Genomic DNA, 14,182 nt, shown 5'->3' with positions numbered 1-14,182 from the left:
AAATAAGGATATAACAAACACTGGGTTTAAATGCAGATCCAGACCTCTCATTATTCCCCTAGGATATTTTCCAAGAAGTGAGTTATTGATTAAAGAATTTGTTCTTATAGTCTCTTCATTGCAAGTTTTAACAATCACCCCTGTGGTATGAGCATGTGTTCCTCAATATAGTCTCATTTAAAAAAAAACACACAAAATTCTCCAAAACAAACAAAAAAAATCACCCTAATTTGGGGTTATAAAAATTGTTTTCATTTGGATTTTTAATTGAATTTCAGATTTTTATATTAGCCATTTGTAGTCCCCTTATTTTATCTTCTGCGAATTTTACATCCTTTGCTCCTTTTACTCTTGGCATTTTAATGCTTTTAAAAAATATATTAGTATAAGGGGATTGAAAAGTAATGGGGAGTGACCATGCAAGAGTACACAATTTCTTTTGGGGGTGATGAAATGTTCTCAACCTGATTGTGATGTTATACTAAAGACCACTGAATTGGAAACTTAAAATGGGTGAACTGTATGGTAACTGAATTATAGGTCAGTAAAGCTGTTTTTTTTTTAAAGCATAAATAATTTCCATATTAAGATATTCAGCTTCCTTCTTTCAAAATCTGTTGGTGAATTTTCCAATTCTAATTGTCTTTTGCTTTCTCATATCCAGGAATACTTTCAGCTAAATCTGTTATCTGTTCTCTACTGAATCCTGCCACTGCTTTTATTCAGAAAACTCCATCACATGCAAAGATAGCCACAAGACATGCTCTTCCAGTTTATTGTCATTCTCAATCCGTCTGGGTTTTGGTGCACATTACAAAGCTATAATTTAATGTTCTCCAACTACATTCTGATGGTTCCTTTGCAATATTTTACATATACTAACTTCTATTTCTGGGCTATCACTGTTAGCAATCTGAGAGTTCAAAAACAAACTTGTAGTAGTCTTTAATATTTTTTACCTTTAAAATATGGCTTCGTTCTATTTTTTTTTTAATTCTTTAAAAAAAAGAAAGGGGGGAGGGTAAGTTCAGTAGTAAGGTTGCATGCTTAGTATGCACAAGGTCCTGGGTTCAATCCCCTGTACCTCCATTACAAAAAAAAAAAATTAAAATATGGTTTCATATCTAGTATTGCACAACTCCATTAATCTCCTCTTTCAAAGCATTCCTAGCTATTCTTGCACTTTTTTTTTTCTTTCGGATGAAATTTAGAACAATTCTATCAACCCTTTAAAAATATGATTGGGCTTATATTTGACTGATGAATTGATCTACGAAGGATCATGTTTAAAATATTTACCAGCTAGAAGCACAATTTTTTTTAATCTATAGTAGTCTTTTATTCAGATAGATCCCACACATATCTTAAATTGTCTACATTTTACACAGTTTATTGCCATGATGAAAGATAACCTATTCCCCTATATCTTAAAACATCTCTTTTGCTTGAACATGGTAAAACTATTAATTTTGAGATATCTGGCAGTACTTGCCTAATTTTTATCAATTTGGAGACAAGATTCTTGGGCTTTCTACTTGGACATCGTTATCATCTGCGCTAATGAAAACAGTCTTTTCTTTCTCAAGTTATAATTCACTTCTAGCTGGGATATTATTACACTGAAAAATATTAAATCAATATTCTGATAACAAGCCCTGAAAACTTGAAGCACATATTAAAATTAAATCTTGGACAAGCAGGTTTCTAAAGGATATGTAAAGCTCTCAAGCTTTTGAGAAAACCTGAAGGTCAGTCCACGTTGCCCCTTTCTAGAGTCTGTTTTATCTAAAATGGGGCGAAAGAGCACCCAGCAGGGTTTAACAGGTCAGGTGAGAAGACATCTGGAGCAGACATTCAATATTCCAGGGGAGGGGGCTGCCCCTTTTCCCTCAGGTGTGCCCTCCACCTTCAAACCACAGCAAGTCACAGACCTTGTCAGAATGTGCGCCCCCGGTTCCTCAGCAGACACCAGCTGAAGTCAGTAGTGCCCAGAAAGCAATACTATTAAATTGCATTCGTTTTCAGTCCTCTGTCCAGGTCCTTCTGCATAATCTGGGTTACAGTTTCTGCCACTGACACATCCTCTGTCTCTCAGGCATTTCTGCCTAGAGAATTCATCTTCTGTTTTTAATCACTCCTCACACAGAACTCTTTGTTGGTTACAAACTAGCACATCCAATTACTAAATCTAATATTGAGGTGCTGGCAGCTAAAAAGTAAGAGTAACTTGTGGAGACAAGGCATTCGTTCTTGAATAGCTCATCTGAATAGTGATATGACTAGTTCAAATGTTTTCAGTTGTGTCCACATTTGAGAGGAAAACTTACGTTAACCACACTTGCCATGAAAGTACTGCATTTTTTTTTATGTTTACCAAAATGAAAAATGAGTATTTTTCTAAGCCAACTAAAAAAGTTTAGTCCAGTTGACTCTACAGATGAAATGAAGTAAAACATGGCTTCCTCTTCCTCAAATGATGACAGAACAAAGTCCATTTATTTCATTTAAGTGACTTGTACTTGATGAATGATACAAATACACGTCTTGAGACAAGAATGTTTCTCATTTTCAAGGCTGAATGGCTGTTTACCATGGTCTGGGAAGAGCCTAGGTCACTGCCTATAAAGGAAGAACTATTTTTGTTAACTCTTGTCCTTTGTAAGTAATATGTGAATCCCAATCAGTAAGCACTTCATTGACTAGAATCCTTCCATTACGAAACTGCAGGTGATGTACATTTAAGGATTTATTTGGGAATACGATTTCCAGTAATTCCCTATAAAAGACCTTAAATGACAGTAAAAAGAAATTAGCGTTTAATAACTGACATATAGGAAGCAATTTAAATGACATATCTTTCCCAAAGAACTTATGACATTTTTGCTCTTTCTGAATCGAGTATGGGTTTCCTTTTGAAATCATCTTGATTCTTCAAGTTGCTTGGCTGAATAGGATGAATTTCATTTGCGTTAAGTTATGCTGAGAAGTACAAAATTAACGAGTTCTCATGCCTATATGATCCCTGAAAGAGCCATTAACAATAGGGTGATATTCAGACACATCTCAACAAGTGCCATACTCGGAAGACGAGATATACAGCTGCATAAAAGATGGTCAGGCCACAGCTTTAGTCTGGGGCTTGGGGAAATTATTTTGAAAATCCTGTTTTTATATCTATAGTGGAGAAAAAAATCTCTCAAAAACTGCCAATTTAAATATCAATTGGATTCAGTCACGCTACAATAAGAGCACTTCGATTAATGATAATTTCGGTTGTTTGTAAATTTTTTCAATTTTCAATTTTGCTAAATTCAAAGATCCATTCAACTGAAAGCAAATGGGCACAATATTAACAAACAATGTCTCCAGATGAGGGTTATATGGTGTTTACTGTACTATTATTTTTAATTTTCCTATAGATTTGCAAATGTTCAAAATAAAATGGAAAAAGTCTATGGTATAGTATTTCAGACACCATGAATGAAGTTTAAAAACACAAAGCACAGACACAAATATGTCAATGAAAATCACTGGTTTTAGAATTAAAAAAAAAAAAAACTCTTTCTTCTGAAAGTTATCAAGGAGAAACATGTGACAAGCATGAAAAGGACAAACTGGTTTAGAAGCCAACAGAGACAAAACACTCTGCATACAATGCTCTCATTGACATCATCTCTTGAATTTTCAAAGGAAGTTTTTTTTTTTCCTTTTTTGGTCCAACACTGGCTGCCATATTAAATCATGCAAACCATAGCAATCCACACTGGCTTGCACATTTACAAATGATACTTTCCAAAAATGTGAAACTCTCATTCAGGAGGATCAGTGTAACAAGTCTCTCCATAAAATGAAAATGTTTCCTAACCCTGAGGAAGAAACAACAGTTTTCTCAGTTGAATGTTTGAAAACTGTCTAATATGAATTTCTAATATACAATTTAATTTGGCTAAGTTTTAAAAATAAAGCACATGGGTTTGATTCTTATTTAGAGTCTCAGATAAAAGATAAAGCTTCACACTTCCTCTTAGATCTTTTGTTGAACAGTATCAGCTTATCAAAAGGGCAAGTTGTTTGCTTTTTTTAAATCTTCACTTCCTTTGCGATATGAGACAGCACAATAGCAACCTCAAATCATTTGTCTTTCAGTGAAAAGTAGAGTAAAAACCATATGCTGAGAATAGCATCAATACTGACACAATTTGCTCCAAACCTAATGTTCCCTTTAGGATTCCCAAGCCTTCAAGCATGCTTTTCCCCTATTCATAGGTTCTGGGAGAGAAGGAAACTTACAATGCAAGAGCTAAGGAACAACCAATGGGCAGGTTAACATGAAGGAGGACAGAGGAAGCCAGTTGTTTTCAAAAGGAGACACAGGTGACAGTAGGACACAATAGCCTGGAAGGATGGACACAAGCAGGTCCAAAGAGCCACAGCCATGATTTCTGGGGATAGTACAAATTGCTGGTTTTATCACTCATCATAAGCCTTAGAAATTATCCAAATATGACTCCTCCTCCCTTCTGCCACACCTACTTCACCCTTTCTATCTTAGCTCTCCATGCTAATTACTGCCAGTCAGATCACAGAAGAGAACTGAGGCTGTAATATGGGGAATAATGAAAACAAGTTTATATACAGCTTCATATCAGGGTGAAGGGAGACTGGGGAGAGGAGTAGATAGACAACTACTTGAAAAAATTGAGTGTTACTTTGTAGACATTACGACAATAAACAGACACCTTAACTTTTTAAATAATCTAAGATGATATCTTTTCTAATAATCTAAGATGATTCACAGAATCAACTAAACTAGTAATTGTGTTTTTTCTTTTAAAAAAATGTACATTGTTAAATGAAAAATATTCACGTGCAATCAAGCCCGTTTTTTCAAGTTCCCTGAGATGGCACAGATACACAACAGCGCAATGTTACAGCAGAGGGTAAATCATTTACAAAGTTCATTTAGAGTCACATTTCTCTTTCAACAAATATAACCTACAAGATAAATTACCTATTGGTTGTTGCTATAAATTTATTAAAATCAGGAAAATCATCATATTTAAAGCTCTCCAAGTAATTTTGGCACAGGTCAACTCTTAGGGTTTTTTGTTAAGTCCCTGAGCTCTTTTATAGGCTAGATTGTATGCAGCCTCCTCTCCAGTCACCCGGGCCACCTTTCCTCACAATGCCTTGCAACGTGCCCTGGTCTCACATTAAGTCTAAGTCAAGGCATAAAACTACAACCTTTCTAACCAACTGTGCTCTGCAGAAACCTCATAGCTTCTCTGACATAGAGTTAGATTCTGTAGGCGGAAGAATCAAATGGGGGTACATCTCATGCATCCTTCTTATTTCTAAAACTGCCACCAACGGTTAGTGTTTTAATGTCTCCAGGGCTTTATGCCGCAGATGCTCGTCCAAACACTGGATGGCAAAGAAGTCTATGTCTGTGTCAAACTTATTGGCAAACAGGTGGTGCACGTGCAGCATCCAGTTTAAGTCACCAGCTCCGAAAACACATACAGAGCGCACGTGGATGCCGCTGCACGGCGGGTAGGGGGCGCCCTTGGAAACATCACCTTCAAAGTACTGCCACTTAACAAACCTGGCAATAGAGTGCATGTCTGACATGTCGTACTTAGAACTTAAGGACAGTGAGCCTGGGACTTCAGGCATCCTCTGAATAGTGGCCCAGAGATACTCGTCTGGGCTGTATGTATCTTTTGCCCACTCCATAAACTTCCGGATTTTTTCATTCTCAAGCACATAGCCCACATACTCCCTACTGACCACAAAATAGGCGCTGCCTGAAAACAGCGGCGTTTCAAGAGGAGGATGTATTTTGTCAGTCCCCATGTTTGTCAGCTTTCCATTAACTACTGTATAGTGCTTTTTCCACCTTTCTTTTTTATGGGCGGGCATTTTCTCCGTTTCTAGGTTGTTCTCGCCCATTAACGACTTGAGCTTCCTGACAATTTCCAGGTTGGTTTTAATCGGAAAATCCATACCGCAGAGATTGATCAAGTACTTCCAGTCCGCATTCATTTTGTAGAGGTCCTGCATGCAGTTGAGGTCAGCCTGAACCCGGCTCCACGAGGCATACACCACACTCTCCAGTTGCCTGGCCACAAAAACGTTACTGAAACAAGACGCAATGCCAATCACTGCAGCCAAAAAGGATTCCTCGGATTTTTTGTCCACGTGAATGCAGTAGAAATTCTGAGGCATATAGATGGCCCTCAAGAGCCTGTCGAGCATTTCGATTTTGTGATGAACCACTATGGAATATGCTATTGGAAACTCTGCCTCTTCTTTACTAAGGGGTTCTACAATGTATTTGCGCTTCTTGATGAAAGAAGTACAATCACTGGTCATGTTGACGTAGTTGTAGGTTGTCCATCGAGGGCGCTTCCTAAATTCCACTGTTAGACTCTCAAGCTTTACCTTTTGGATTTCATCTACATCACCCTGTAAAACTTTGGTGCAATTAATATTACGACTAGGGTTCTCTTCTGCCAGCTCCAAGTGTCTGAAACTTACAAGTTCAGGCTTTTGATGAATTCTTAAAACAGAGAAGGTGACTAGGGAAAAAACAAGAAGTAAGAAGTAGTATTTAGTGGGATAAGAAAAAAGTCTCCTCCTCCACAACTTCCTCAGCATTTCAACAACTGGGGGCTTGTCTTTATTAAGAGCAGTTTCCCAGGCTTCAAGCAGTAATGATTTCCCCTCGATCGTGGCCTGGAGGTTTGTCAGTTTGCATGTCTCAGAAGTGCAAAGGCATCTTGAAATGGAGAATAGCACTAAAAGAAAAATAGAAAGGATATGTGTGTGTAAGTACAGTCTTTCATGACATCCTGTGAGGTTCAAAAACTGCTCTCTTTGCTATGAGGTGAGATGTTTAAGACAAAAATAGAGTGGGTCAGCCAGAGGAAAGGAAGCAGGGTTACAAGAAACCCACTGTAAAAAATACTGAGTGCAAGGATATACTAGAATATCCTGCAATCAACATTTTACCTCTCAGGTATACTGAGGTGCAAAACACAGTTGAAGACCTAGACCATAATCACTGAATTCTCCATAGCTAGTGAGTTTTTGATCCTGTACCAGTGCTATAATTAGTACCCCTAGCCTTGACATCCTGACTATTCTGGGTTCTCCTGACATATCCATTCATGTCCATCAGTTGGCATCAGCGGCCCCAAATATTTGAAGAGATCAGATCCATTCTGCTCTTCGCCAATTTAGGATTGGAGGTGCACTTAAGAAGGTATTCCGAAATGGCTGTGACTTTTAAGAACCTCTGAAGGAAAAGCAGGTCAACTGGATTTTCAAATGGGACCAGAAAGTCTCAGGTGAAATCAAGTCAGATTTGGGACTGTTTTGGGTTGACGTCACTTTGTTCAGCTCCAAACAGTGAGCACCATAGGAAGAGAAGACTTACACAACCCGAAAGAAACAGCTTTGCATTTTCTGCATTAATTATTATAAGTTATAATAGTTAAGGCTTGCTGAGGAACACTGCTTGTACACAAATTGTAATTTATGGAAGACCCTTCTATATTCAAATTCCATCAACCTAACCCAGTTTTATTATGTAATATATTTACAAATTTACAATTATTGTTTTGTTTTCAAAAGCCAACTTTATAACATGGCAATTGTTCTAATAAAGAAAGTCAAATACCATCAATTATCTCAATACCAGATTTATAGAGATTTAAAAATTTTTCAACAATAGAATTAGCACCAGAACTTTTAAATACTAGGAAATAAATTGTGAATATTACTAATACAAATAACTGACTATGATTAGTGTAGAATAATGTTACCAAAAGTACTTAGACTTTTTACCATTAAAAATCAAGAAAAGTTTGGCTCATTTAGTTCTCTGATTCCAGGTTTAGTTCTCTGATTCTCCTGTGCCCATGGAGAGTGCTTCTCATGCAGTCAGGTTTCTTAAAGGTACCAGGCATCCAGCAATGCTGTTATGTCCCATGAGTCTTTTTAAAAAAAAACAAAAAACATGTGAAACAAAAAGAGAAATGTATGAAAAGATATATATGCATACATAAGTATACATATACGCTCAGAAAGCATACTGGTGAACTAATTCGACATATTCACTTTTTTCTTCAAAATGATAGCTGGTCATATTCGACATATTCACTTTTTTCTTCAAACTGATGGCTGGTTGATTTCTCTCTTTTAAAATTTCCTTCTCTCCAGTCCTTTTTTTTTTCCCCCCAATTCTATGTTTGCAGATTGCTAAAGGTTTGCAGACATCCTGCAATTTAGGCTAAACTTTTCTGAAAACTCTAACAGCATCTCCCAAAGTATGTGCCAAAGAATAGTTTGATCGTCTTCTATGATTGGAAAATCCAACATGCCCTATCCTCACTGTGAGGATTCCCAGTGCTCACTGGCTCACTAAGGACAATTCTGCAATTGAATTAGCTGCTTATCTCATATTCCTCAACTATCTGGCCTACCATCCCACTCCAAACCTCTACTGGAAGGCAAACACTGGGAGATTCTGCTAAAATACTTAAGCATCTTAACCATTAAAACATCCCTAAACAAAAGTATATCCTTAAGCAATTTCTGCTTAAGGCATTAAGGAAATCTGACTAATCATCAGTCAATTTCTAAGCTAACTGAAAAGAGACTTAAATTGCCTCATGCAACAAAGAATACAGATTTAGAAAATTAACTCTGGTAGGTCACTAAATAAATGACAACAAACCATGGTCAGGGTTTACCCCTAGTAATTAACAAATAACAGCTGCTCTATTTCCTTGTCCTGCACAACATATCCTTGTTGTTTATTTATTTTACAAATGGTAATTTGTGTCTCTTAATCCCAAACCCCTATCTTGTCCCTCTTCCTCTGCCCTTTCCCTACTGGTAACCACTAGTTTGTTCTCTGTATCTGTGAGCCTGTTTCTGTTTTATTATGTACAGCCGTTTTATTTTTCAGAATCCACATATCACTAATAACAGAGTACTTGCCTTTCTCTGTCTTATTTCATTAAGCATAACACTCCCTAGGTCCATCCACATTGTTGCAAATGGCAGAAGTTACCTTTTTATGGTTGAGTAATATTCCACTGCATATGCATTTTTTTCTCTCTCTCTCTCCATATATATATATTTCACATCTTCTTTATTCATTCATCTGTTGATGAACAATTTAGGTTGCCTCCAGATCTTTCCTATTGTAAATAATGTTGCTATGAACACTGGGGTGCATCTTTTTGAATTAGCGTTTTCATTTTCCTCTGATGCATTCCCAGCAGTGGAACTGCTGGATCATACAGTAGCTCTATTTTTAGTTTTTTGAGGAATCTCCATACTGTTTTCCATAGTGGCTGCACCAATTTACATTCCCACCAACAGTGTACTAGGGTTCCCTTTTCTCCACATCCTCACCAACATTTGTTATTTGTAGACTTTTTGATGACAGTCTTTTTAACAGGTGTGAGGTGGTATCTCATTGTTGTTTTGGTTTACATTTGTCTGATGATACAAAACTGCTGAGCATTTTTTCTTATGGCTCTTGACCATCTGCATATTTTCTTTGGAAAATGCTATTCATGTCTTCTGCCCATTTTTGTATTGCTTTTTTTTTTGATATTGAGTTGTATGAGCTGTTTATATATTTTAGGTTAGAACCCCTTATCAGTCATATCATTTACAAATATTTTCTCCCATTCAGTAGGTTGTCTTTTTGTTTCATCCAATGGTTTCCTTTGCTGTGCAAAAAGCTTTTAAGTTTAAAAGTAGGTCTCATTGTTTATTTTTGCTTTTATCTCCTTTGCCTTAGGAGACAGTTCAAAAAAACTACTGTCACAATTTATGTCAGAGTGTTCTTCTTATATCCTTGTCTAGGAGTTTTATGGCTTCAGGTCTCACATTTAGGTCTTTAATCTATTTTGAGTTTATTTTTGTATATGATGTGAGGAAATGTTCTAATCTTGTTCTTTTACACTTAGCTGTCCAGTTTTCCCAACACTACTTATTAAAGATACTATCTTTTCTCCACTGTATATTCTTGCCTCTTTTGTCATAGATTAATTGGCCGGAAGTGCATGGGTTTATTTCTAGGCTGTCTATTCTGTTCCACTGACTTATATGTCCGTTTCTTTGCCTGTACCATGCTGTTTTGATTACTGTAGCTTTGTAGTATATTTTGAAGTCAGGGAGTACACTATCTCCAGAAAAAAAAATTGAATAATGGCTGAAACTTCCCCAAATTTACTTTAAAAAATTAATCTTCACATCCAAGAGGCTCAACAAGCTCCAAGAATACAAAAGGGACAATCACTTTGGCAGACAGTTTGGCAGTTTCTCACAAAGCTACTTACAGGCTAATCATTCAACCCAGCAATCACACTCATAGCTATTTATTCAAATTGAATACATATGTAGACACAAAAACAGGTATGTGAATGTTTATAGCAGCTTTATTCATAATTGCCCAAAACTAGAAGCAAGAAAGACGTCATTTAATAGGTGAATGGATAAACAAATTATGGTACAATTATAACATGGAATATTCAGTGATTTTAAAAAAAATGAGCTACCAAGCCATGAAAAGACATAGAGAAAGCTTAAACGCACATTACTAAGTGAAAGAAGCCAATCTGAAAAGACTACAAACTGTATGAGTTTAACTATGTGATATTCTGGAAAAGGTAAAAGCTAGAGAGACAATAAAAGATCAGTGTTTGCTAGGAGTTTGGAGAAAGGAAGGAACCAATGAATAGGTACAGAACAGGGCATTTTGGGGGGTGGTAAAACTATTCTGTAGGACATTGTAATGGTGATTAAAGGATATTATGAATTTGTCAAAATCCATAGAATTGTACAACACAAAGACTAATCCCTCTTAATTATAACTAACTAATAATGTATCAATATTGTTTCATCAATTGTAACAAATGTACCACACTTGTGCAAAACACTAATAAGAAAAACAGTGTGAGCAGGTTAGTGGGAACTCTGCACTCTGTGTAATTTTTCTGTAAACTTAAAACTTCTCTAAAAAAGTAACCTATGAAAATTGAAAAAAACAAACAAACAAAACAAAGCTAAACTGGATATTCAAGAAGCTCAGTGACTTCCAAGACGATTAACTCAAATAAATTCACATCTTGATACTTAAACTGTTGAAAACAACTTGAAACGACACTTCTAGAAAAATGAAAACTAAGAGAATTCATCACTAGCAGACCTGCCCAAAATAAATACTAAATGGAGTCCCTGAGGATGAAATGAAAGGATGCTAGACAGTAACTCAAATTCACATGAAGAAATAAAAAGCAACCATAAAAGTACATACGCAGGAAATGTAATTTTCTATGAACACTTTTCCCATCTGATTTAAAAGATAACTACATAAAGCAGTAATTATAACACTGTGTTGACAGGCTTATAATGTATAAAGATGTAATTTATATACTAATAATAGTATAAAGGAGGGAAGGGGAACAGAACTATACTGTAGCAAAGTTTTTACATACTATTGAAATTAAGTTGATATTAATTTCAAATAGAACATTTTAAGTTAAGAAGGTTTTTTGTTTGCTTGTTTTGTTTTTTGGTAATTCCCAGGTCAATCACTAAAAATAGTAACTAGAGAACATATAGTAAAGGAAACATCAAGGGAGTTAAACTAGCACAGTGGGAAACAAAAGAATATAGTAATTGAGGAAGAGAGTAACAACAAAAGACATAAGACACACACACACACACACACACACACACAAAACAAATAGCAAAATGGCAGATGTAAATCCTATCTTATCTGTAATTATAATAAATATAAATGGACTAAGACCTCCAATCAAAAGGCAGAGATTGGCAAAATTTTTAGTTTTAAAGATTCAACTATATGATGTTTACAAAAGACATGGCTTTGATTGAGAAACACAATTAGGTTGAAGTAAAAGAATGTAAATAGATATACTATGCAATAATACCTAAAAAAGAGCTACAGTAACTATACTAATCTGACAAAATCGACTTTAAGACAAAAATTAGACAAAGAAGGGTTTTTTTATAATTATAAAATGAACAGAAAGAAGGTCAACAAGGAAACAGACAACTTGAGCAAGATAATAAACTAACTAGACCTATAGAACACTTCACCCAACAGCAAAATACACATTCTTCTGAAGAACACATGGAACATTCTCCAGGTGGGCATAGGCTAGGCCATCAAACAGACCTCATTAAATTTAAAAAGACAGAAATTATGGCATATATGTCCTTCACTACAAAAGAATGAAATTAGAAATCAACAACAGTAGAAAATTTGAGAAGTTCACAAATATGTGGAAATTAAACTACACACTCCTAAAAAAAAAGCAATGGATCAAAGAAGAAATACCTAGAGAAATCAGAAAACAGTTTGATAAAAATAAGATGAAAACAAATACAAAAACAAAAAGACCTTACAGGATGAAGCAAAAACAGTGTTTGAGAGAAATTATATATGTAAACACTTACATTTTTAAGATCTCAAATCAATAATCTAATCTTCCACCTTAACATGAAAAATGAGGGCAAATCAAACCCAAGGCAAGCAGAAAATATTAGAGCAGAAATAAATGAAGCTGAAAATAATAACACACACACACACACAACCCAATGAAACCAAAAGTTGGCTCCTTGAAAAGATTAGATAAACAAATCTTCAGCTGGATTGACCAAGAAAAAAAAGAGAAGATTCATTACTAAAATCAGGACTGAAAGACGAGACATCACTACCAACCTTACACAAATAAAAAGGATTATAAGGGGATACTATGAAAAATCATATTCCAATAAAATTAGATAACCTAGATAAAAGGACAAATCCTTAGACAAACACAAACTCCCAGAAGTAATTCAAGAGGAAATAAAAAATCTGAACAAGGTTGTAACAAGAAGATGTACAGAACAATGGAATAGAGCCTATTTGTGGTCAATTGATTTCTTTTTCCAGAAGAAAATAGGTTTTATTGGTTCACTGCAGAGAATATGTGACAAAACTAATGTATTTTACATGTATAGACAGCAACTTACAATCAATCACAGAAAACAGGACTTACAGCAAAAGCCTAAAGATACTACGATGTTGTCAGTCTGCTTCATTCTTGTTTCAAACACCTTTGCATTTACAATCTCACATTCAAGCATGTACCATTAATATGAAATACTATTATACAGAATACAGTATTAACTCATACTGCATTATTCTCAAAGAATACTGTATTAGCACATATTATACTGTATTATTCTCATAAAGATCTTTACAGGCAGAGTGACTTTTATATGTGGTCAACTGATTTTTGGCATGGGTACCAAGAGAATTAATGAGGAAAGAACAGTGTTTTAAGTAAACGGTGCTGGTACAACTGGATATCCACACCCAAAAGAATGAAAGTGTATCTTTACCTCGCAACACATACAAAGTTGGATATACAAAATGGCATATGCCCAAAAAATGGATAAAATACCTAAATATAAGAGCTAAAACTGTAATAAAAAGAAAGCAGGAGTAAATCCGCATGCCCTAGAATCTGGCAATGGATTCTTACATATGACACCAAAAGCCCAAGTGATAGAGAAAGAGAAAGAGAAAGAGAAAGAGAAAGAGAAAAGAAGAAAAAAAAAGAAAAGAAAAGAAAAGAAAAAGGAAGGAAGAAACAAACAAACAAACTTTACCAAAATTTAAAACTTTTGTGGTTCAAAGAACACCATCAAAAAAGTGAAAACACAACCTACAGGATAAGAGAAAATGTTTTCTAATCATTTATTTGATAAATAGCCAGAATATGTAAAGAACTTTTACAACTAACTCAACAAAGAAAAGAACCCAACTGTGGCACCGGTGGAGTTTTTTTAATAAGAAGTAGATGAACTATTCTCCTAAACAGACTTTTCTAAGGATGTGAGTACATAAAGAGTCACCTAAAATTCATACAGAATATACAAAGTTCCTAACCAAAAATTGGATCTCACCTCTTTTAAAAAGGCACAGGTCTTTACCATTCTCACCCATATCCTAAATTGTCTACCATGCTTTGGAAAATGATTTTTAAAATATAAAATCACTAGTCTTAGGTTTTAACAAGACGGGTAAGTGTCGATAAAATAGGTAAGTGTGAGAGAAAACAAGACCACACATGGGGACCCC

At 35.4% G+C, this 14,182-nt stretch overlaps 1 protein-coding gene across 12 annotated transcripts in view; it reads right to left on the bottom strand.

Moving 5' to 3' along the window:
- Nucleotides 1-14,182, bottom strand: part of GCNT1 (glucosaminyl (N-acetyl) transferase 1) — a 144,597-nt gene that overhangs the window by 103,982 nt on the left and 26,433 nt on the right. For 6 of the 12 annotated variants that reach the window (XM_072959627.1, XM_072959628.1, XM_072959631.1 and 3 more), the window contains 2 exons: nt 7,852-8,000; nt 5,008-6,800 (listed from right to left, as the gene is read on the bottom strand). The exons of 2 other annotated variants lie outside the window; for them this stretch is intronic. In XM_072959627.1, coding sequence (XP_072815728.1) covers nt 5,374-6,660 — 1,287 coding nt within the window. In that variant the 5' untranslated portion in view covers nt 6,661-6,800; nt 7,852-8,000 and the 3' untranslated portion in view covers nt 5,008-5,373. Of the gene's footprint in view, nt 1-5,007; nt 6,801-7,851; nt 8,001-14,182 lie in introns of those variants that run through there. 4 more of the 12 variants (XM_072959634.1, XM_072959635.1, XM_072959636.1 and 1 more) reach the window with 1 other exon arrangement.

This window comes from Vicugna pacos, chromosome 4, assembly GCF_048564905.1.
Source record: "Vicugna pacos chromosome 4, VicPac4, whole genome shotgun sequence".
In the NCBI taxonomy this organism is placed as follows: Eukaryota; Metazoa; Chordata; class Mammalia; order Artiodactyla; family Camelidae; genus Vicugna; species Vicugna pacos.
Note: the sequence above shows the minus strand (reverse complement) of the source record. Positions and strands in the feature narration are given on the sequence as shown.